This window comes from Falco rusticolus, chromosome 10 (genome assembly GCF_015220075.1).
Source record: "Falco rusticolus isolate bFalRus1 chromosome 10, bFalRus1.pri, whole genome shotgun sequence".
NCBI classification, from domain to species: domain Eukaryota; kingdom Metazoa; phylum Chordata; class Aves; order Falconiformes; family Falconidae; genus Falco; species Falco rusticolus.
Window position 1 is genome coordinate 1,840,490 of NC_051196.1, and position 23,323 is coordinate 1,863,812.

General features: G+C 53.9%; 1 protein-coding gene across 2 annotated transcripts in view; it reads right to left on the minus strand.

The window, feature by feature from the left end:
• LSP1 (lymphocyte specific protein 1) overlaps positions 1 to 23,323 on the minus strand; it is a 51,037-nt gene that overhangs the window by 12,404 nt on the left and 15,310 nt on the right. For both annotated transcript variants that reach the window (XM_037402689.1, XM_037402690.1), the window contains exons 2-8: positions 12,535 to 12,687; positions 9,040 to 9,129; positions 5,761 to 5,956; positions 4,671 to 4,796; positions 1,423 to 1,466; positions 1,169 to 1,250; positions 664 to 804 (exon numbers count right to left, since the gene is read on the minus strand). In XM_037402689.1, coding sequence (XP_037258586.1) covers positions 664 to 804; positions 1,169 to 1,250; positions 1,423 to 1,466; positions 4,671 to 4,796; positions 5,761 to 5,956; positions 9,040 to 9,129; positions 12,535 to 12,687 — 832 coding nt within the window. The remainder of the gene's footprint in view (positions 1 to 663; positions 805 to 1,168; positions 1,251 to 1,422; positions 1,467 to 4,670; positions 4,797 to 5,760; positions 5,957 to 9,039; positions 9,130 to 12,534; positions 12,688 to 23,323) is intronic.

The following is a 23,323-nucleotide window of genomic DNA, read 5'->3' on the forward strand; positions in this document are numbered from 1 at the left end:
CTTACTCCTATTCCCACTATGGCCTACGTTTTCCCCTCTCTTACTCTCAACAAAACCCTGGATCAGAGGTCCAAAATATTTATTTTCTTAAATAGTTAGGACATGTTAACATCAAGGCTTTTTTTTTTTTTTACGTGGAAGGAATTTTACTCACATAAACAGAGGTTTGCAACTGATGTGTTACAGAACCAGCCTTGCTGAGAATGACCAAAAAGTGAAATTAAGAGCACAATACAAAATACTCTTTGCATTTTCCAAGTTTACAAGATTTATCATCTTGGTACTAGATGGAAGTCTGCGCTGAGCAGATGGAGCTCAGTTCTAGCCGCTGCAGCAGACCTACGCTTTCTCCCCACCAGCCGATTTTATTCCCATTTCAAAACAGAGCCCCAACCAGCAGCACAGAGGCTTTCCTAGCTGTACCACAGAGAAAAAAAATTGGGACTCTATCACAGACAAAGCAAAGCTCTGAGGTCTTTGGGGTCTTTGCAGTGAGCCTTGCATCCTGATGGAGGAGGTCGGATCTCCAACGCAGATGCTTTTATAGCTGGTAGGCACCACCACCGCGCAGTACCAAGGCTAACGCAAGCGTAACGCTGGCTGTGCCCAGAGGCCAGCCCCCCCTCCCCCGCACGAGCAAGGCAAGTCCTGCAAGTGCCGTACCTTACAGGGCAGGGGCTTCGCAGCAGACTGAGCTGTGACCTCTCCGGTCTCCCAGAGGCTTTTTGTGCTGGCTACCATCATGCTGGTGGTGGGAAGGTCGAGAGAGGGCTGTCGGACAGGTTTTGGAGCCTTTGTGGATGTCTGGAAAATAAATGGAGTAAGATCACCATCAGGGAGTGTGTTCTTTTTCCCCCTCCTCTCCCCATAATTGGAGGTCCTCAGGGACGAGGGGTGTAAAAGGAGACCTGCAGGTCTTGCTAGTTCCTGCCAGATGCTCCCACCCTTGAAGCAGGGAACATGATGAGACAAGGATGGCACAGGTCTCTAAAGAAACCTACTTTATGCTGTGAAGGGAGATGGAGACAGAATGGGGTGCTCCCAGCCAAGGGGAGACAATTCAGTTGTCACCTCCCAGATGGTAAGGCTAAGAGGCACGGTGGGAGAGCAGCGCCCAGCAAAGGGAGCTCCTCGAAGGCCGGGGCAGACGGACAGCACAGCAGCCCACCTCAATAGCCTGTGTGTACTGCTCCAGCCTGTCGTCAATCTTCGACACGGGGAGGGGAGGCTGAGTCTTCTTTATGCTGTTACTGGAAAGCAGTGAAGAAGATTAAAGTGATCCCCCAGTGCCTCAAGCAGAAGGGGGGGACTTTGAGGGCCACAGGCGGCCTGTCCCTCCTTCCCCTCCCCGCAGCAGGGCCCGCCAGCACCCTCGGTTTGCAGAAGGGACCTGCGGCACCCCAAGGTCAGCCCCAGAAATACCTTTTCTTTATGGAGCGGTTCAGTGACTCGGTCCTGTCTGTGATCTGAAACGGGAGAGAAAAGGCCAAGATGTTACTTTTGTCCACGGACCTCGGACAGATGTAGGTCACCTCAGCTGACTGTAATACAACCATTTCTTTTCCCTGATCCCTCACCCAGATTTTGGTTAGAAATGCCTCACTCAGCCCCATGTTCCCACATAGGTCAGAGAGACAGGGAGCATCCCCTTTCCTCCTCCTTTCCAAGGCAGGTGAGCAGAATCCCAACCAGTTTCAGGGGCAAACCAAGAATGTGCAGCTTCACTGACAGCTAAAACAGCAACCAAGACTATTTTTTCTACTCCCCCTGCTCAAGGGCCAGGTATCTCTCTCGGGCGCTCAGTCTCCCAGCCAGACCTAACAGAGAGAGTGGCAAGTGTGGAAAGGCAAGGGGGGAAACCAGAGGCCCTACCAACCGCATCTGCGGGAGGAGCCAAGCATGAGAGCGGCACAGGCAGGAGTTACCTCAGGTTACCCACGTCGGAGCAGCACACAGACGGGGCGAGCCAGCACGTGGAGCCACCTGCAAGGCAGCCCTGCAGGTCAGGCCATAAGGAAAGAGAGTTCTGCACCAGGGGCTCCTGTGCAAGGTCTCTCTGGCCAAGGCAGGAAGGCAAGCAAACACATCCCAACCACTGGATAAAGGAAAGCTGAAGCATTGCTAAACCTCACCGCCCTTTCATGCCCCAGAAAACAAGAACACAGTGAGAAAAAAAATCACTTTCAAGTAAAAGGGCAGGCTCTTTCTTAACAGCAGTTCCTACAGAGCGCAGGAGCAGCAGCCAAGTAACAAGGAACCTTCTCTCCCCGTGTCACTGCTGCCTGCGCCGCTGGAAACATCACCCACCAAGGCAGCAGCAAAAAGGCAGCACTAGGTGCTCATTTTCAGATGCTCTCAGGATGCTGGTGCTAAACTTCAGCTGAGCACAAGACAAGACAGTGTCACAGAGAGGACACATTTAACAGCTGCACCCAAGAGCACTGAGCCCATTAGAGAAGTGCACAATCATGAAATGGTGCTGCCCTGGCTAAGAGATGTGCTGGGGAGAGTCACTCTGCAAGGTCCCAGCAGAGCTGTGTGACACATCCCATCAGCCAGCTGCTTCTGCTGGGCAGGCTGCCCTCCTTCGCTCGGTGCTGCAGGAGCTGATGCTTGCCTCCGAGCCGTGACTTCAGAGAGTGGGTCGCTCATCCCCCTGGGGCACTGATGGGCAGGCTGGCACCACATGGGACACAACAGCACTTGAAAGGGGAATCTGGTAGACCCCTGCCTATGTCTCAGCTTCTCAATCACAAGTAGGTAAGGTATCACTAGGAAAAAACCTTGCCAACCCTTCCAGAGAGATGCTGTGCAGCTGCAAGCCACCCACAGGTGCTTCCAAACAAGCAACAGGCTCAATAGAGAGGGGCCTGCAGGTGACAGTAGATCTCAGCATGACAGTCAAGGCAGGAACAAACCTCCCTAAGCTATTCGGAGACCACCGCCCCCTGCCCTGTAAGGCAATTCCTTGCAGGCAGATTCATGCATTTCTCTGGTCCAAAGCATGTTCTGAAGGCCAGAAGACACCACCGCTGCTCACCTGGCCAACCTCAAAACTCAGAGCTCACAAGCAGCCTGGGACAAAACAGGGCTGGTACGAGGTTTCCCCCCTGCCACCGCACACCTCTTTCAGCCCCCAGGTCACACTGGCCCTCTGAACACCCCATCGCACTGCGACCCAACATCTGCCTGCCCCAGATGTGTACCTGGCCTCCACCAGCCACAGCTGGCTGGGGAGCTCGCTGCCCACTGCAGATGCTCTTGTCTTTCCACTACCAGCAGTGTTTCTGCTGAGCAAGCCCGTGCCAAAACACCTTCTTGGTGGTCAATGTGCTTAATTCTCAGTGCTCACACAAAGCTCTGCGAGCTGGGGTGTAAAGATCCTCCTTCCTTTGGAAAGGTCCCAAGCTCATATTTTTCCTGAGCAGCTTTACATCCAGCTTTGTGTATTGGTGAGCTCTGACATCACTGTCTAAAACACGAAGACTGTATTTCTAAACCTTTCCCTGGGCTAATCTTAGGAGCAGGAGTTAAGCTCAGGTCATGGAGCTATGTGTGTTTTGGGCTTGTAATGACAAAAGTTTCAGCACATGAAAGGTGCTGGAAGAGTTTCCCACATTTCCCCAGCAGTTCCGCTCCAGGGATATGCTTTGGCCACCCCCATCCCACTTTTCAAACCCAACGTTAGCACATGGCCTGCGTCCAAACACACCCTCCCTCCCCTATTCTTATTTCAATTTTAAAAGGCTTCTCCATAACGAGCAAGAACTTGATGGTTGTAGGTGATGAAACCTTCCTCTTACAATCTATTTACTTGTGCAAGAGGAAGCATCCATACAATCCGCCTCATCCGGGAAGTATTGACTAAGCAGCAAATAGCACAGATCTTAACACAAAAAAAGCAAAGATAGTACCAACAAGAGATTAACAGGCTACACAGGCTCCTCACCTTTTCCCTCCATGCTACAATTAACAAGCTTAGGGCTTACAAAGGCAAGGAGCCATTCACTACCGAAATGGCTTATCTGTATCTATTGTATTTAAAAGCATGGGGACAGGACGGGTATTTGTGGACGATGCAACAGAAGTCATGAGATGCAATTCAGGTGGCAATTCAGGTGGCATTAAAAATGGAAGTTTCGCAAGAGCATCAATGCAAACAGATGTGATTGGGGAGGACACAATGCTACAGAGATCAGGAATCTCAGTTTAAAAAGCTTAAGTCATACTTTCTGATTTTATTCTAAGAAAGATAGGGGAATTCTAGTGCTTCAGTTTTGGGGGTTTTTTTGGGAGGGAAGGAAAACTTCATTTTCTGATTAAGTTCATGTGTAACCTTTGACCACGATCACAAGCTGAAAGCACAGGCATCTTTCTCAGTATTACAATATCCCCTGGAGTCCTCAACGAACTCCAGACTTTCACGGTGACTGGCAAAGCCCACACAGAGACAGCGGCAGCCTCACCGCGCACGCAAGCGAAGCGGGAGGAGGGGAGGCAGACAACCGAGGCGGATGAGCGGAACAGATCAGGCCACTTGTCCCAGCCCGTAGCAGGAGTGGGATAACAGGATTCACACCCTACGTTACCGCAAGCCCTGGATCATCTTTCCTCGTCACGGGTGAGGTGCTGTGGCTGCCCTGCCTCCAGAGGGGCGCAGGCACACGAACCTTCATGGAGCACACCGTGGCGTGGTCCGAGCCCAGCTCCTCCTCTTCCCCGCCGGGGGGGCTTGGGGCCTTCTGGCGCTTTTCTGATGCTTCTTCTTCCTCGTCATTTCTCCTTCTCTTCTTTTCCTGAGTGCAGAAAATGGACAAGCCAGGAAGTGAGCTGGTCCAACTGCTTACTACACAACAACAGTGATTTTTTTGTTTCCCTGTCTCCAGGCTTCCTGCTTTCCACTAAATAAATACGTGAGCACAGAAACTTTGAGTTCACATCATCTACTTTTGAAACATCCAGGAAGAAGCTCATGTGTCAGTCAGGGTTGGGAATCAGAGAAGTTTTGCAGGTTCAAGGCTCCAAAATGATATGAAAAGGGATCCTTGCATCAGTTTGTAAAGATTTCTTACCACTGTGGAGATACGAAAACCTGAATTTCTCATTTAGAGGCCACAAGGAGAGAGAGCAGCTGCCTTTAGAATGAAGGGCTAGAGAGAGTCACACACACGGTTCAAATGCAGAAAGCATACTAGCCTCAGCAAGTTAAAATCCATTTACAACAAAAGATATCTGAAGCTCAGCCACCCTGCTGGACTCGCACACCTCTCAAGTTCCAGGTTTGTCTCCTTCATTAACCAGGAATTACACCTTGTCAGAAGAGCAAGGCAAGAAAGCCTCAGCTGGGAGCAACGCAAGATTGAGAGATACATCAAGCCAAAGTGCTCCAAAGGTGCAATAAAGGCTGGAGAAGAGAAAAAACAAGCAGTAAAATTTAGATTTGAGTTCTCCTGAAGACCTGCTCACTGCCGACAAAACCACAGGAGAAATAGCAGCACTTTCCTTCTCGGGATTGCAGGGACACTAGTTGGCACCTGGAGCCCCGGGACAGGCACAGCGGGCAGAGGCTGCCTGCAGCCACCCCCAGAGGGGACACAGGCGAGAGCAGCACCAGCCCCAGGTTACACCACGAAAGGACATCTACGTGGGCTCAGCACCCGGCAGCATAAGCAGCAATGGTGAGCCGAGCTCTTGGAGAGCAGCCCCCAGCTCCCCCAGCAGCCCTGTGAAGAGGAGGTGGTCAGCTCCTCCTGATCCCACCTCTTGCTCAGCTCTCTCCTCTTCCTCACGCTCTTGGACCGGTTCTTCCTCCTGGCACAGCCTCTCTTCCTCCCTGATAACTACATTCTCCTCCTGGATCTCCTCCAGGCTTTCCCGACCCAGCTGGATCTGCTCCAGTTTGACTTCAGTTTCCCTCACACCACCGTCCTCTTCTTCATATGACTGTCGTGGAGACCTAGAGGAGGGGGACAGAGGTCAAAGCACCAAAAAAAATCGTTGTGAGCCTACAGACACCATCAGGTGCCTCAGACCTCTAGAAATCCAGTTTTATCACACACATCCCCAATCCTACAGCCTGCTGGGTGTTTGACACCAGGGCTCACAGCCACTTCGTGGTCCCACCTAATTCCAGGCACCCAGGTGTAACACCAGTCCTGTCACACTCCCACACTGAGTGTCCAAGACTCAGCTCAACTAAGAGTTGTGGCAGAGCTGAAGGTACCTTCACCTTCCCAGCCTCACTGCAGGCAAGACCTGCAGGAAAACGGGGATCAGACCCCCCCTCAGACCCCAGAGAGCACACTGTCACCACGATGTAGTGCTGGCTCAGTTGTCTGCTCAACTACAGCCAAAATCCCAGGCAAACCAGCACGCTCTGTGGTCCTGGGGCACCAACGCGGACCTGACACTGTCCCCACGGCTCCCTGCACCCATCCAGCGCGGAGCACCAAACAGCCTTCCTCCGCCTGGATGCGTCTCGCACATCGCAGAGCCTCTCGCTGGAGGAGGGTCTCACCAACACCACATGAACATGCTTCCCAAGATCCCCCTTTTCCCGAGCTGAAACTAAACAGCAGGGCAAGGCTGCAGAGCTGCTCACGTGGGGTTTTCGCTTGCAAGGCACAGTGCTCCGTGAGCGATGCCTTGTCCGCACCCAAACCACGGTTGTGCCCACTGGAATAAATTACACCTCGGCCCATGCCATGGCCCAGTAAAACAAAGGCGTCCCAGAGCAACCAGGGCCACCCCTTGGCTTCAAACCACCACAGTGGGGTTTGTACAGGAGGATTCCCCCAGGTCTCTGAGGCTGAAGAGACCCAGGAGTGTGTTTAAGCCATCAGCTTCGCAAAAGCAGAGCAGCCCGTGCCTTCAGGCACAGTTGGTGGAGGGGAGCACGTAACCACAGAGCTCTCAGCAGCTCACAGCGGTGCACCACAATGTTGTGGCCATCTTACTTTCCCCAGCTGGAGGACAGCTTTCTCCTTCCAACCATTTCTTAGAAAATCACCCAGCCTGTGACAGCAAGGCTAGAGAGCTGGCTAGTGGGCAGCCACCAAAGTGCAGGGCTGACTCACTGCTTCCACCTCACCAGCCAGCACCAAAACCTGAAAAAAGGTTCAAGTAAGGCTTTTCTACCACACCTCTCTGCTGCTAGGAAGGCAGCTGACAGACAGCCACCATCCAGCCCTCCTCATTGATGCCCAGCGAAAAAGCTGATGCATACGCTGGCTCACTTGGCCATCCTCTCACACCATCAGTGCAGTCACCAACAGCAAACAGACTCTGAAAGCCCAGAAAACTAGTTTCTCTTCACCAGAATGCTTGCAATGCCTCCAGCTAAAGCGCAAGCTCATAATAAAAAATAAGGCCAGCAGGTACAACGCAATCTATAGGATGCCTTTTGCACCACAGCAGCTTTGTAAGGCAGGCAGCCAGCCTGACGCAGCTCCCACCCTCTTGCATGGACCTCCCCCCCCAAAGCAGGGAACCAGAACAAAAAAAAAAAAAAAAAAAAAAACACAAAAAACCACCTTCACACCAAGGTCCTCAGGGGTTGCACAAGCTGGTTTAGCTCCACCTGACAGCAACCATCTCCACCCCCTCATCCATAGCCACCACCTAAACACCCTGCGTGTGAAAAATCAGGGTTTGCTCCCTGCCAGGTAAGCAGAGAGCCGGGAAGCGTGGGGCACAGCCCTCCTGTGCTTGCACCGCACGCCCAGCCTGCCCCTCACCCGAGCCAGGGCACAGCTGCTGCCGGGACCCTGCAGGGCACAGCCACCCACCAGGGAACCAGAGGCCCATTCCCAGTAAGCCCCAGGGTCTGAGCCGCTCCAGCTGCCTCTCGCAGCCAGCCCCCAGCCAAAAGACTGCTCAGCTACAGCCCCTGCCTTAAAGCATCACCCCATCTGATGGGCTTCACCTGCCATGGATGCCACCTCCCTCCCCTGCTCAGCACCCTCCTGCCTCGCTACAGAAAAAACACACAAGCATCACAGAAAAACCCAAGGAGCGATTTCAGGAGAGGATAACGCAACCCTTACAGCTAATTCTCTTTTGAAGGCCAAGGAGGGAATAACAGCAGCCTTTTTCTCCAGACAAGCTTTTTGCAAGTAGGGTGGAAAAAGAGGCAGCATGCCAAAAAGCAGGTGGGGCTGATTTCTAATTGCTCCCACAGACGTTATAATCAACAGCACAGCGAGGTGCTTGAGCAAGGCTTGTGGGCTCAGAGCTGCAAAGGTCCAACGTGCAGAGGGGTTTAGCTCTGGTGTGTGGAAAGACATAAGAAAGAGGAGAGCTCTAGTTATCTGTTCAGCCTTAAATATTAATCTTAGGCATTTTTTCAGTCTTGTGGGTAAAGAAAAGGCTGTGTCATCACAGGGGCAAAATTCACTATACCATCAAGCTGCCAAGACAGCTGAGTCCCAGAGTTCACGTGCAGGTAGACGGTGTCCCAGGGAAGTGGTTAAGGCAGGAGTTTGGTTCAGCTCAGCAAGGGGTGAGCGACGGCAGATGGGGATGAAACAGCTGAACACACAAGCCCCTCTCGGGGCTCTTTGCTGCCTGTTTTTCCCCCAGGGAAAGAGAATTGGAGCGCAAGATGGGCTGGGGCCATTAACACCCACTATGACAGGAGTAAGGAAGCAGCACTAACCTAGACCAGCTCTTTAGGCTGGCCTGGATTATATTAGAGGTTGTTTCAACCCTTGCAGCAGCTCAGTGAACTTAAATCTGCTGTTGTCGCTCTGCCAAACCCAGGCATCCTGGCAGGCTGTTGCTTGGAGTGCCAAGCTTGATCCAAACACCCTCAGAGCCTGGAGCACCCCTGAGCCTGTTCCTCCTCACCAGCCCGCACGGCCGGCGGAGAGCATCCATCCCAGCGGTGCGGGCCTCATCCTGCCCTGCTGACGCTCCAGCCTCTGGCCTTGTTCTTATGCACGCTAGGCTTGAGCTGGGCTTGGGCACCCCTCCTCGGGGACAGTCCTTCTGCTGGGTGCATTGGTTCCCCTCCTCTTAGTCCGGCTGTGTCCTACCCACCTCTGTTTGCGCTGCTCAAGCTTCTGGGACCAGTCACTGAACCCCTCATCCTCCTCCAGCTCTGAAGTCCCAGATGGCTTAAAGTCATAGCTGAAACACAGCAAGAAGGAAAATTAGGATGCGGTGCAAAAAACCCAAACCTGGTCTGAAAGAGCCCCCAGCCCGATACCATCCTCCTCTCCCCCCAGTTATTCCATCTTCTTTCCTCTGGCCACTCCCAAATCCCACTTGAAGCCTTGTCCTCTGTTACAGAAGATGCTTTTGACACGTGTTTCAGAGCGCCCTTGTACAGAGGGGTCTCTCAGGGCATCGCTGCAAGATGGAGAGGAAGAAGGAGCAGCCCCATGTCTGCAGCAGAAGCACCCTGCTGCCTGCCTGGGCTCCGGGGCTGCACGCGGGCAAGCAGAAGACAAGCAAAGCAGCACATCAGCACCAAGAAGTGTGTGGTTTTTCTTCTCTGCCAAAGCTGGCCCTAGCTTGTTAGGACCAGACGTGCTTCAAACTTGGTTGCTGCTTGTCCTGTGCTTGTACGCAGCCCCACAGGCAAGACAGCAGCAGCAGCCTGAACAGGTCACCGAGAGCCGAAGATGAGGCCACCAGCTCAAGGTCGGGGTTGGATCCTCACGTTCCACTGCAGCTCTGAGCCACTCACAAGCGCTTGCGTGACTCCAGCTCCCTGCCTGGGAACGCCCCACGGCTGTGGGGAGCCACAGCCCCCCAGCACCAGACACGAGCTGGCCATGCATGGGGAGCCCTGGGGGTTTCCTATTTTTCCCCCCTGCATTCAGAAGGAGACTCGCCTCCCAGCCAGGGGTCCTGGGTGGGCAGGGGTGTTGCAAGCATCGGCCTGAGGAGGTGGCTTGGCAGATGTTTTTGGGATACAGGGCGGTCACATCACCTGTGAATTGGAATTAGGATGTGCGACTCACAGATTAGTTTAAAACTCAAAGGTTCAAAGTACATAATAAACATGGAAGAGTCCTTGCTTTGCCTTTCTGGGCTCTCCGGTGGTGTCGGGAGATGCTTGGTCTCCTCCATGACCGTGGTGGCTTGAAATATGGGCAAACTTCTCTGGGCAAAAATATGGGGGGAAAAAAAATAAATATGAAAACTTCTCTGAGGTTTGGAAATCTGCTATTGAACTGATGCAGGAGCTGAGGGTATACAAAAGCACCAGGCTCACCAGGGCGGGTAGCAGGGGGTGCGCACCGAAAATGTCTGCTTGGCCACACGCCTGAGTACAGCCCGGCTCCTGCCACGGTTCAGGATCCCCTTGGACTGCCAAACAGCGATGCTGCGTAGGTCTAGGACATCGCAGCCCAGGCTGGGTTATTTTCTGCTGCGTGTGTGGCAGCAGCTTGTGGATGCCACAAGATAACGCTCAGGAAATTTGATGCAGAGCCAGGATGGGAGCAGGGATCTGCTGGGTCCCTGCTCAGGGCTTCAGGCAAGCTGCAGTGTTGGTGATGCCCAAGGCAGAATCCCTCTGCTACTTGCGGCCCTGAGCAGCTCCCAAGGAACGCTGGAAACTGGCCAAATGCTGTTTGAAAACTGGTCCCTTCCCTTGTGCCCCTCTACAAACACAGCCCCAGGGGAAACACTAAGCCAGCCCAGCCCCATCAGCATCGTCCCTTAAGCTGTCATCCATCCCTCTGGCTCCCAAGGCCATGCGTGTCTTTCCTGCAAACCTGCCATTCTGCAGGTTATTTCTCTTTTTTTAGCGGGGGGAAGGCAGCAGAGGAGCTTTGCTCTGTCCCTTTGGTGCAAGGAAATGCAGAGGGTGGGTTTGCACAAAGAGAAGAGACATGGACAGGATGAGTCCCGGCATGGGAAGTGCCGAGTGAAGGAGGAGGCAGTGTTTACACAAGGGAGAGTGAAGCTTTTCGGAAGATTAATAGCCAGGGCTGACCCTGGCTGCGTGAGCAAGCCCAGGTGGCTGTCAGCAGCTGCAGGAGAAACCAGGGGATGGCCAGAAAAGAAGAAACATCCTTCTGGTGAAGCCTGGCCCAGTGAGCTCGAGCGTCAGGGAGCAGGGAGCAAACCCCCTTATTTTAGGAGTTGTTCTTGTCATTACCGCCCTTCACAGATGCTTAAGCACTTGATTAATTTTGGGCAACGCCAACGGTCCCACGGGGCCAGCAGCGTGTCTGTGCCTATACCCACGGGACTGGGGCTGCTGCACGCTGCTCTGTGCCGGGGCCGCTCACAGCATCTTCCGGCAAAGCAGAGATCTTGTCTGCTGTTTTAAAGACCTTTACGAATTATTTTCCAGGCCCTGTGTGAAAGGGGTTTTGGAAAAGCTAACAATTATTATTACTTTCCAGATCTTCTGTTTGCTTTTAGGGCAGACTGCAGTGATTTTGTCTGCAGAACATCACCAGGTGTATTGCCACAAAAGATTCTGAAGCTTCTTTGCAATGCTTTTAGACAAAAAAACCAACAGAGTCCTGAATAATTTTGAAAGTATCTAAGAAATAACTGATCTTTTCATGGAAAAAAACCCAGATTTTTATAAACAGCTTTTGCTATTTTTTCAGTAAAATGAAGCTGCTGCTTCTCTCTGACTGTAATCCCAAACCCTGCTGCCACTTTTCATTGTGCTTAACGTATTTAGATAAGTTGGAACACAGAATTAGCGGGGAGACTGAGTTTGTCAACTCAGAGCGCAGACTGGTTTTTGTGCCAGCCCTAGTTCTGCACAGCCCCTGGGCTGCTGAACTGTGGACACAGGGAGGCTGTGGTGGATGCTGCAGTGGGGTGCTGGGGACGTGACTCGTCATCCTATCCCTTCTCCAGGGGGTTCCCCTCTGACAGCAGGTAGCTCAGCATCTCCATAAATGCCTCCTGAGCTATTTCCATTTAGGACTTGCCCCTTAAAGCATGAAGTTAACTTTAACCCTTGGAGCTGTGAACTGCACCAGCTCAGGAGCTGCTCCTCGCTGCCCACTGCCAGGGCAGCCCCCTCCGAGGGAGAGGCGGGGAGCCCGGCCAGAAGAGGTGATCGCTTGCTTGGCCACCAGCACCATGATCTGCCCAGGGTTGTGTGTCACATCCTGAGGCATGTGTCTGTTATCGCAGATACCAGGAACTTCCATTAGTTTCAGTGTAGGACGGTTCACAAGCTGAATTTTAACAAGGCACTGAAAGCCCTGGTGATGTGGACTCCCTGCCTGAGCTCAGCCTGGCCCAAGCTGTCCTACTGTAACTCTCAGGGCAGTAGAACACTCAGGCTCTAGACAAAAAAAAAAAAACAACCAAAAAACCAAAAACCAGAAAAAAAACCCCCGTGTAAAGCACAGGTTCTGGCTTTTCCTGCCCAAATGAGAAACACATATTTGTTCGTTTGGGCTAAATCCCCCAACACAAACCTGTTAGGGAACTTCCCCATCTCCCCACACCACCCCAAACGGCAGACAGCTGCTCCAAGGATGCGGGAGGGTTTTGCTGCAAGGAGAGAGTGTGTTGCTGAAGGATTTATCTGTGGGTATTTCTTACTGGTTTTCCTGCGCCGGACTCGCACTCTCCGAGCAGGAGACGGTGCCATTCAAGCCCTCCTCTGCCTGGGACCTCAACTGCTTCTCCCGCTCCCGCCGTCGCCGCTCTCTCGCCGCCTCCTCCTCATCTTCCACGCTCCACTGTGCTGTCAGCCTGCCAGGACAGAAGGAAAACCCATCCTTAACACTGTCGGGCAGTGCCTGTGAAACCTGGCAATAATCCCCACGAGGTGCCTGGGCTCCCCACAGCAAGCGGGGGGCTCCTGGAGAAGAGCGCTCCCGCTGTGAGCAGCGGTCCTCCAAGTGGCATCCCCAGCTCCACTGGCACAGCTCCACAGCGGGACCAGCCGATGTGCAAGGATAAAGTGGGATGCACGGGCTGGGAGAGGGGTGCAGGAGAGCCTTTCCCAACCCCGAGGAAGACATGGTGCCTATCCCCCTCGTCCCACAGCAGCCGCTTTCCTGCAAGCTGGAAGCCCACTGGGAAGCACCATTCCCTGCAAAGCAGCTTTGCGCCCCAGGAAGGGTTTGTGAAGGGTCTTGCAGTGCTGCAAGAAATTCCACCCCTCTGTCTCAAGCTTTGGCTCAGGAAGGGTGAGATCGGCACCCTGGGGGTGAGTTTCCTTAAGCAGGAGCAGAGGGCACGGTGGCAGAGGGCAGCGGCTGTGTTCCTCTCTGCTCTGCCCAACTTCCTTCCCCCCCCCCGCAGAGAAGGAAAACCTGCCCTGGCTTCTCCCAGGCATCTCATCTGCTGGATAATAACACCTCTGTCGGCAGAATGGCCTCTTACATCCCCGAGGAAGTGATAAGGCGGCTGCCACATTCCTCCTCCTGCGATAGCACCAGTCGCCCCCCAGCATCGCCACCCAGCATCGGCTGCTGCTCCACCGCTGGCGGCACCGGCTGGGATGCAGGCAGAAAAGGACATGCCACCACGGTGTGGTCACCACTCACCCAACGGACTTGTCATGGCAGCTGGAGTGGGGCAAGTCTGACTCGTGGTACCCAGGGCTGATGCTGGGGCAGATGCTGGGGCAGATGCTCCCTCTCCCCACTCACCCCTGGCTCAGCCAGGTCCAAACCAGATCACAAGGGCTGTTTCCCCTGGTGTTTGCATGCCTGTCTGCAGAAACGCTCTCGTGCGAGGCATGCACATGGGAGCCGCATGCACACAGGAGCTGGGAAGGTGATCTTCCACCAGCAGCAGGACCCAGCCCGACCTGCGCCTGCCCCCACTTCGGGCACACCCCCAGGACTGCAGTCCCGATGCTCTGCAGGAGATACGCTGTGACATCAGTTCGGATTGGGGCAAAGGGCTTGTGGAGAGGGAAAAGGAAAAAAACAAACCAGAAATGCCTTAGCTGAGACTTGTTTCATCCCTCATTTGAGCGAAAGAGGGGCACGTTCCAGCTGACCCCAGAAGCATCAGTCTGCCAGCCTGCCCAGCTGTGCCCACAGCCTGGACTATGAACCGTGCAAGGGGGCCTCACCAAGATGCTGCTTTCATTTGATTTTCATTTGCCCCCTTCTCCCAGCAAAGGAAAAAGAAAAAAGTTGGGATTAGTTGAGATATTTTTTTCAAGAAAAATCTGGCTTTTGTAATTCCACTAGGAACCTTGTCAGCCTTTCCAGGGGAGGCTCACTTGGAGCCTGTTTTACTCCGCAGCACCAGCCAGGCTGCCTAGCTTAGCCCGGGTCGCCTCCCTTTGCGGAGCGGTCCCACCACCACCCCGGCAGGATGCTGGGGGTGACCCCGCATCCCTGCCCTCCCAAACTCCCACCTCCCCAGAGGTGGCAGGGCCAGGATGCGGGGCTGGATGGAGACAGGTCACCCATCCCTGCTGAGTGCATGGGGGAGCAGGGAACCGAGCACATCCTGGGTCTAGGCCTAAGAGACGGCTCCACCGTGGTGTCATTCCTGCCTGCCTTATTTTGGGTGGGGGCTTTCTGCAAGCAGCAAATGCAGCCGCCCTTCGCCCTTCTCCCCGCTCGTCACCCCTTGCCACCTTGCTCTCCATGGGGAATAAAGTTGACCCGCACCAGAGCCTGGGCTCCCCTCCTCCCTTCCCGACTCGTCCCACACTCCTATTTATTATTTTCCCCCAGGTTCCCATAGAAACCCTTGTCTGTGGGCCTGGCAGGAAGCCACCGTGTTGTTGGGGTTTTTGGTTGTTGTTTTTTTTTTTTAATATATAAATGAAGTCATTCATTAAACTCTACCATGATCTCCCTCCCTTGTGCGACAGCTCCAGATAGTCTCCGATTCGGAAAGGCTTTTAACCCCCTCTAGCCCGTATCGCCCCAGTTATGAGAAGCAAGGTTCATGCTTATGCCAGAACAAGTTAGATTTCGATTTAATTATTTTGCCCCCTCCAGTTTCTGGGGAAGCTGGTGCAGAGGCAAGGCTGCACCAACCCCTGGCTTGGCCGGGGTGCCCAGGGGAGCCTGGAGGGGGGGTCCGCTCCGACCCACGCGAGCTTTCCATGGTGCAAGAGCAGCCTTGGTTGGCAGCCCTCTCCCTTTCCCAGTTGGATGTGACTAACTCTCTCCCCATGACCTCACCGGCTCGCTATTCTGTCCCTGTATCCTCCGAACCGGCTGAGGACAGAGCCGGGGGCGACCGTTCTGGGGAGAAGGATTTTTTTGCAAAAGCAGGGAAATATCTTTCCCAGCTCCTGTGGCCGCAGAGCAAACCAGCCTTTGAGTTGTCCACCACCGTGCTGGGATGCAGCTCCAACACACTGAGCATCGTGGCAGGGCTGCAATGCTGGGAGCTCCGTGTCTGCTCCTTTCAGCAAGACGGGCTGTGGATAAGCCCCCCCAGAGCCCTCATTCACCCTGGGTTCGGAAATATCAGCACCCTCCAGCAAACACCGAAAACCAGTTTATTAGCAGATTTGGAGCGCTCTTTCATGCTCAAACAGCCTGGCAGCAGAGACAGGTTTAATAAGTGATGCTTCGGGGTGCAGTAGTCACACCAACAGGCGGAGGGAAAAGCATGACACCTTTTTGACTGTCCTAGCTGCACAAATATTTGTCTTCAGCAAAAAACAAACCACGCAAAAAATAAAAAAAAGCCCTAAGCAGATGAGAAACTAAACCTTGCCAAAGTCCTTGCGTTTGGGTCAGCTACAAGGTTTTGTGGGACCGCAGACAGAATGTGCCATTTCAGTTGGGACAAGCCCAAGTATGAGGAAGGGGTCAGCTGTTAAATTGCCTTTCAAAGCTAAAGGGTGGAAAGATTTAATTTCCAAATGGTTTTGTTTTCTAAGAAGGGGCCACAGTCTCCCGTTTGCTCTAATTCCTCGCAGTCTCATTCAGTAACTCGACGTGCTCAGCCCACAGTGGCGTTGCACAGCCACCCTTCCCATTTCTAGAAATAATTAGCTGGCACTTCAGGATTGGGCTGATACCCCATACCCCTGCCTTCAGCTCCAGCCAGCACAGCCCCAGATCGGTCCCAGGCTGGGGCAGTTTTGGGAAGAAGCAGGCTGATAGCTGCTGGTGGGATTGAGAGCTCCCCGCTTCGTTTCACCCCACACAGGGCGTGGAAATGGAAAGCAAGAAGACCTGAAGCTTGAAGGCTTGCAAGATGAGCTACAGCGTGCTACACTCCTGCATTCAGCCACATGCCTGTATTGAAGCATTTTCATGTGAGGTGAAAGGAAATTCAACCCCTCACACAACCATTCTGGGGACTGGAGGAGGGAGGGAGGTTGAGTGGAGAGACCACTCTGCTGTCCCAGCAGCCAGGAGCTGCGGCGAGGCTTGCTGTGGCAAGACCTCATCACAGGGCTGGGTCGTTTCTCTTATGTGGTCCCTCCATCCCTGCCAACAGCTTTGGGAGGTCTTGTTTTGGGCTCATCTCCTCCCGAGGAGGTGAGGAGATTCCACAGGTCTAAGGATGGGCTGAAAGCACCTTGGTTCAGCTTTGGCCACGGTGCCACAGCTGGGCAAGCGTCCGGGATGCTCAGACTTCTGCTCCGACGGGGGCTGGCTGCCCATTTCTGATCCAGCTCTTTCTTGACTTCACCTCCCTCTGGACCCCCAGCCGAGGGAGGGGGTTCATTCCCATTTGCCCCACAACATGCCTCCTCCCGCTGCACAACAATGCTACAGGCGCGCGCGCTCTGGCTGCACCCTTGCAGATGGCCACGAACGCCCGCTCCAGACAAGCCAGCATTGCTGCAAAGGTCACGTTTCCTTTGGGCAATTCCTCACCAGCACTTGAGGAGATAATAACATTCAGGCAAGGGAAATTTCTGGCACCAGATGAGCTGTGTTTAAGGGAAACGCTGCAGACTCAAGGAGCCTTTTGCACAGCCGATGGCTCAAAGGAAGCTTTGCTGGCCCAAACCCAACCTTCAGCACTAAAGCTAATTCCAGAAAGGAAAATGAAATGCCTCCTGGAGGCTTTGGGCTTTGCAGACCTGTGCCAGAAAAATCCAGGAACCCTCTACCAGCACACTGGACATTCCTATCCCCTGAGCTCGCCGGGGTACCGGGCCAGGTCAGTGTTGATTTTGGTCGCTGCCTCTGTCGGGTAGGCTGCCCCACAGAGCCAGGGTTCACGAGGGAAGAAGTTTTGGGAACAGGGTTTAGGAGGAGCTATATGCGACCCCTGGCGTGACGACTGCTGTTTCCCAGGAGATATATTGCCCCATCACCTGCGAAAGCAACAGCATCCACCACTGCTGAAAATATTACCCACGAGAGGTGGGGGCTGCATGAACTAGCGGAGAACTAGGAAGGGTAGCCCTGCATCCCCCAGCAGCCATCCCGCCGGCCTCTCTGGTGAGGTTAGGGGACAGGGAGATGCCAGAAACTTATGCAAGGGACCTTCTCCTTCCCACATAATCCACTGCAGCCTCCATCGCCTTGTCCCGGTGACAGAATACGGCCTCGGACTGTCAACAAGTTCACCCTGTGGCGGAGCAGAGCTGCCAGGCTTTATTTCATATTGTAGTTGTCACCCATTTATAAAGGGTCCAGACATGACTGGCAGGGGTACAGAGATGTGCAGCTCACCCTGTCATGTGCAATGGAAGAGGACACCCTCAAAAGGCTACAATGGAGCATCTCCCTCACCCACTTGACCTTCCGCCAAGAAATCAATCACTTATTTATCTCTTATAAACAGCATATAATGGATCTGTGTGACTGAGTCAAGCATGCTGAAATACCCAGATAATGCCTCCGCTCGCGTCATTCAGGACAACCGGTGTCAGGCCACTGCAGGAGTCGTGGCTGAGGACATTAGCATGCAATGCACGCTCATGCTGCCATGGCTCAGTTTCTCTCCATCCCCGCAAATCACGTACGCCCTGGCTCAAAGCAGTGTCCCAGGGGGACACCTCACACCACGGGCACCAGTGCCAGGCATCAGGGTTCAGCATCTCAGTCCTTTCCAAAGATCCCTCTAAGACCCAGGTTTACCTCCACCTATCAGGACACCTTCAGAAACCTGTCCCTGAGCTCAAGGGCTTGTCCAAGGTCACCACAAAGGACGCAGTAGCATCCCAGCCCTCTGATTAATTGCCCTGACAAGAGGCTGCTGCTGAGCACCAGCAACCACAGCTGCGCTCCCTGACACCAGGGTACACGGGCTGGCAAAGCATCTCTGGTCACCACCGGCTCGGACAGCAAGCAACAGTTACGCTTCTTGATGGACAGGTTTCTCTGGCTTAGGAGTAATGTGGCTTGATAGCAAAGACTACAGCTGGGTAATCATCCTATTGGATAAGGAAGGGGGCATGGAGAGCAGTATGACACAGGGAGACTGGGAAAAGAAATAAAATCACAAATTTTTATGTCACAGCCTGGAGTTTATTTCAGCCTGGTCTCGGGGGAGATGGTTATCGTAGCTCTGAAAGACAAGCTTGTCAGTCAAAGGCAGCCAGAGACATTGCACAAGCCTCTCCCTCCCATACATTCATGTAATTCCTCAGCTGCACTGCTCCCTTCAGAGTCCAGGCTGGAGTCTGAGCAAGAAGGGGGGCAGAGCGGGGGGGCAAGCTAAAAAAAAAAATGCACGTATATGCTTCACCCTCAGCCTTTTTCTCATACCAAGCTTCCCCACCCCACCAGTAGCTGGGCAGTCTCAGCCACGTCTCCCCATTTCTCCTATAAATCACGGCTCGCCTGCAAGATGCCAACAGGACAGAGCTGCTTCCCACCGCGGCCGGCCGCAGAGCCTGCCCCTGCCAGCCCCCCGAGTGGGGGTGTCAAAGGCGTCACGCCTGGCGCGATAAGGGCATACCGAGGCATCTGGACAGAATACGATACGGCCCAAACTTTCATCAAGCTGAAATGGAAGAAAACCCACACGCAGCACAGCAGAGACCTATCCCCCCTCGAAAATAAGAGCAACTCTTCTTTTTTTAAATGAACCTTGGGTTTTCTCCACAAAAGCACATCCCATTTCTGCCCAAAGAAAGATGTGCAGATGTGCAACCGTGCATCCACACGTGCCAGGTATAAAACTCTGTCTCGTTTAGCCTTCCTCAAATTCCCTGCAAAAATTGACCTGTCACTGTGGCGTGACGTGCAGGGAAAGCCCCAAGCTGGTAATTTACTGCTTCCACAAGCGAAACGAGAGACATTTGAGAAAGCTGGTGGTGAATGGCAGGAGCGGCCTCCGAGGAGGGATACGGGCAGGGCTGGTCCTTCACCCCCAGCCTCATCTGACAGCGGCTCCAGAAAGGCACAGGGGATAGTCCACACCTCCAGATGCCGGGAGTGACGCACAGCCCACTCGTAGAGGCACGAGGCAGCCGATGGGAACGACTGCTTCTTTTTATTATTATTGGTTTTAATCATGGCAGACAGAATCCCAAAGAATCCCTCACCAGATGATGGATTGCGCCCCCAGGACCGTGGGTCCTTAGCGCACAGATAGGCTGGTGTGGTAATGTAATAACATCACCGGTCAGGAATTTGGGGGGGTGGGGGGAAGAAAGAGCTGGAGTTCGAGCCCTCCCAGTGCTCCACAGTATTCAGTAGGTGTGAGAAATCAGTGCTGCACAGAACCTCGAACCACAGCCCTTTCTCACGGTCTCTCCATCTCAGCCCTAAGGTTCAAGAAATCGGAGGTTTTTTCTAAAAAGCAGGAAGTCTGGGCTCTGTTTTTGCAAGGAAGAAGCACGTCCGAGGAGAAAATAGACTTGTCCGAGAGGTTTTGGACTGCAATACCCAACTTTTGTATTTTACTTTTCACCTTTCTGAGAGATGCGTGCCTCCATAGCCTCCCTGCCTTGGCTACAGTCAGCCAGCAATCCTTGATACACTCACACTAGAAAACAAGTCTGAGCCTAGGGCGCCAAGCAACAGCCTTACCCCTGCTTCAAGCAGGGATTAAGAGTGAGATTCATATCAGGCGCGTTGCCTTTTACAGCACTACTAGCTATACAGCCCTTAGGGCGATGTGGTGCCCCCAACCCCGGCAGCCCCGGCAGCAGGAGGGGGTTTGCTACCCAAGCAGTGGCATAAGGCAGCAGGGAGGCCGTGAGAATATGCTGCTCTGCGCCTTGGGAGAGCTGAGGCTCTCTTCGCTTATGGCCATCGCTGATGAGTTGTGCTGCAAGAGGAACCAGAGTCAGCAGCAAGCCCTCAGTCCCTGCTGCGCTAAGGCAGCATGCCCTCGTGAGAAAAAACAGTCTTTGCCCCCAAATACTGATTGCAACTCCTGTGGCTTAAGGGCACGGCCACCCCAGCCTCGTGCCACGGGAAGGAAGCACTTGGCAACCCCGGCTGCCCTCTGCCTCCCTGCCCACCGCAGAGCTGAGGGGTGGTGCTGCTGCTGCGTTTTAGTGTCCTCCATCGAAAGAGTTAAGTCATACAAATGGCGGGAGAAGGAAAAAAAATTTAAAAGAGGAGTCTGGAAGCTGAAAATTTGTTCTCACACACCATCCCAGCTGCAAAGCCTCAGACCTCAGCTTCCCCATCCAGTGCCCTTTCCAGCTGAACCATGCTCAAATACACGTGGTGGTCCTGCTCCACCCCGCCAGAGGATGCGGGTAACCTGTGGCTGCAGCCCCGGGGGGCTCAGAGGCTCGTTACAGCTCCTCAAAATTTCCACGGGCTCAAGTTTAAGTGCCAAATATCCAGTTGTTTGAGAGCAGGTAGAAGTCTGAGACAAGCAAGGCTAAAAGCAGACAAAACCCATCAGCTGGCTTCTGGGAAAAGGCGATGGTAGGTGGAGTGCTTCGGAGGAAACAAGCCCCAGGGCTGGGAAAATCTGGGAATGGATCCACAGGGCACTCAGAGGGGATGGATGAGCTGCTACAACTGGAGAGAGAAGGATGAGCTGCCCTCCTTGGAGGGAAAGCAGAGGGTGGGCATCCCACAAGGCACCCAGGGAGGGGGCACCCGCCACACACTGGCTTGGCCCCTTACCCCCACCTCGCCCCACAGCTCAGCTGGGCTGCAAAGCCCCTGGTCCCTCCTGGCTTGCAAAACACAGTGACATCGCTCTGCAGGCAGCTGGTGCCACAGAAGCCACACTGGGATGTGGCAAGCCCCTGGGCACATCCCACCAGGGTCAATCTGTCCCCCAGCCACTGCTCCCTGCCAGCAGTGACTGGGCACCGCTCCCTTCCCACCCACCACCCACAAAGGTGCCCATCAGCTCTGCCCTGCCCCGGCGATGGGATGCAGAGGAATAAAAAAACCAGCCGCTAATAAAAACATCAAAACAGGGTGGATTCAGGAAGGCCATGGTGGGTAAGCACTGCAGGGACCACAGGCTCCTTGTGAAAGGTTGAGGCAGCATTGCAAAGTATGAATTGCACCAACCAAGGCCCTGTGCCCCATGCCAGCATCCCTCCTTCCTCTCTCCACGCAGCAGCTCTGCTACTAGCTTGTTCCTGCACGTTCATTTTCCCCGTCTCCCCCTAAAGAGCTGCCCCACTTCTTCATGGCAAGCTTTCCTCACTCCCTGTGCCCACCCACGACCCAGGGAGGTGCAGTAAAGGGGTGCTGCAACAGCCCCCAGAGACAGCAGCCACCTACCAGGCAACAAACCGTGCCCAGACCGTGTCCTGGCATCAACCACCTTCCAAAAAAAATGTTCTCCCCCTTCAAAGCACCATCCAGCCCTCCCAAGCGCTTCAAGCTCCTCGTTCCCAGCTCAGCGCTCGGGAGGTCAGGACAGAAATACTGGAGTAGCATCTTCCCTGCTGAGACACATCCTGGCAAGCTCCAGGCAACATCGCATGCAGGCAGGCGGGAAGGAAGGCATCCCGCAGAGGTGGGCAGAGCCCCGGATCCCCATCAAACTCAATATTGCACTCCTGATATATACCAAAATTCAAGGAGTTCAGGGAATTTTAAAGCTACCCTTAATGCTGGAGTACTCCAAGTATCACCAGGGCATTGCTCGACAACGCAGCAGCGCGTTGCGAGGAGAAAGAAGGGGCCATGCAGCCACTTTGTGGGCACCAGGACCGCAAGTGCTGGCATCGGCTGGAGGTGGAAAGCATCTCATCATGTATGGCGGGCCAAAACGCAGGGACGCGCAAGCATGATTTCAGATCTCATGGCTTGACTTCCCATGTTAATGACTCCACAGAAGATAAAGAAGCAAAAGTCCCATCCTACAAAGGAAATAATTAGGTTTATCACCCGATCTAATTTTCCGACTCGTTTACTTCCCCTGAGCTTTTTCATCCTCGAGATTCAGTCCCCCTTCCCCGCAGCATTATTTGTACTCCAGCATCTATGGTGTTGCAACGACACGCAATCACAGGCACTGGTGTACGTGTTGCCCGTGCAGCACTGTGCTTTGGAGCCCCTGTTCTGGGCCAGCTCCCCTGTTGTGCTGGGAAGCATACGAGCAGCGTGAGAGAAAACTGTCCTTTCCCCTCAAGAACAGCTCACAGCTCGCTTCCTAATGACACCCGAGATTCCCCCACACGCTGGATAAAAACCAAAGCAGCCAAGAGGAGAGCAGTAGCGCTTCTAACGCGCACCCATCTGCATGCACGCTTCCCCCACGGCTGCATGCCCCAGGCAGGCACCGCCAGCCCAGCTATGGGGCTGCGACGGCAGCAAGGCACCGCAGCACTTAGCGGGAGCAGCAGCGACCAAGAGGCCTGATAATCCAGTTTCGAGGAGCGGCACAGCTGATTTACAGAGAGGCTGATTTGTAGGTTAATTAAACAGCCATATTCTTTTGTGAAACACTGGAGGCTTGATAAATACGGCTAGAGTAAAATTCCAGCAGGAGCAGATAACGAACTGAATGAATCGACATGACAGGCGCTGGATCCCTATCTTATTTATAGGAATCCATTAGAAGGATAAGGAAAAATAGACCGCAATAGCAAGATAAAGGGGCTCATGTTTGGAGAGGACTTTAAAAATACAAAGTCTTGTGGGCGTGTGAGGGATCACCGCTGTTAACCTGCCACAAAGGGAGAGATCCTTCCCCAGGGACATCCCGGCAGACTGTGCTGAGGAGGGGAGTGCCCGGGCACGCAGGGCGAAGCAGGGGAGGCAGATAAACCACAGCTGCCCATCCTTCCCCATGCCTGGCCCAGCCACTTGTGCTCTGCAGCCGCAAGGTATGACCCTGGGCTCTTTTCAGCCTCCAGCCTTTCCGACGTAAGCGGCACGCTCCTGCCCGCACCTTCTGCAAAGGCAGCGAGGAACAAGGAGGGCTCATTTTCCCAGCCCACCTCCAGGCTGGGAAGAGGTGAAGGATGTTTCCCAGAGCGCTGACTCAGCGCTTCAGCAGGCAGAGCCTCCGACATGGCCCACCGCTCTCAAGCACAGCAACCCACCGCGAAGCA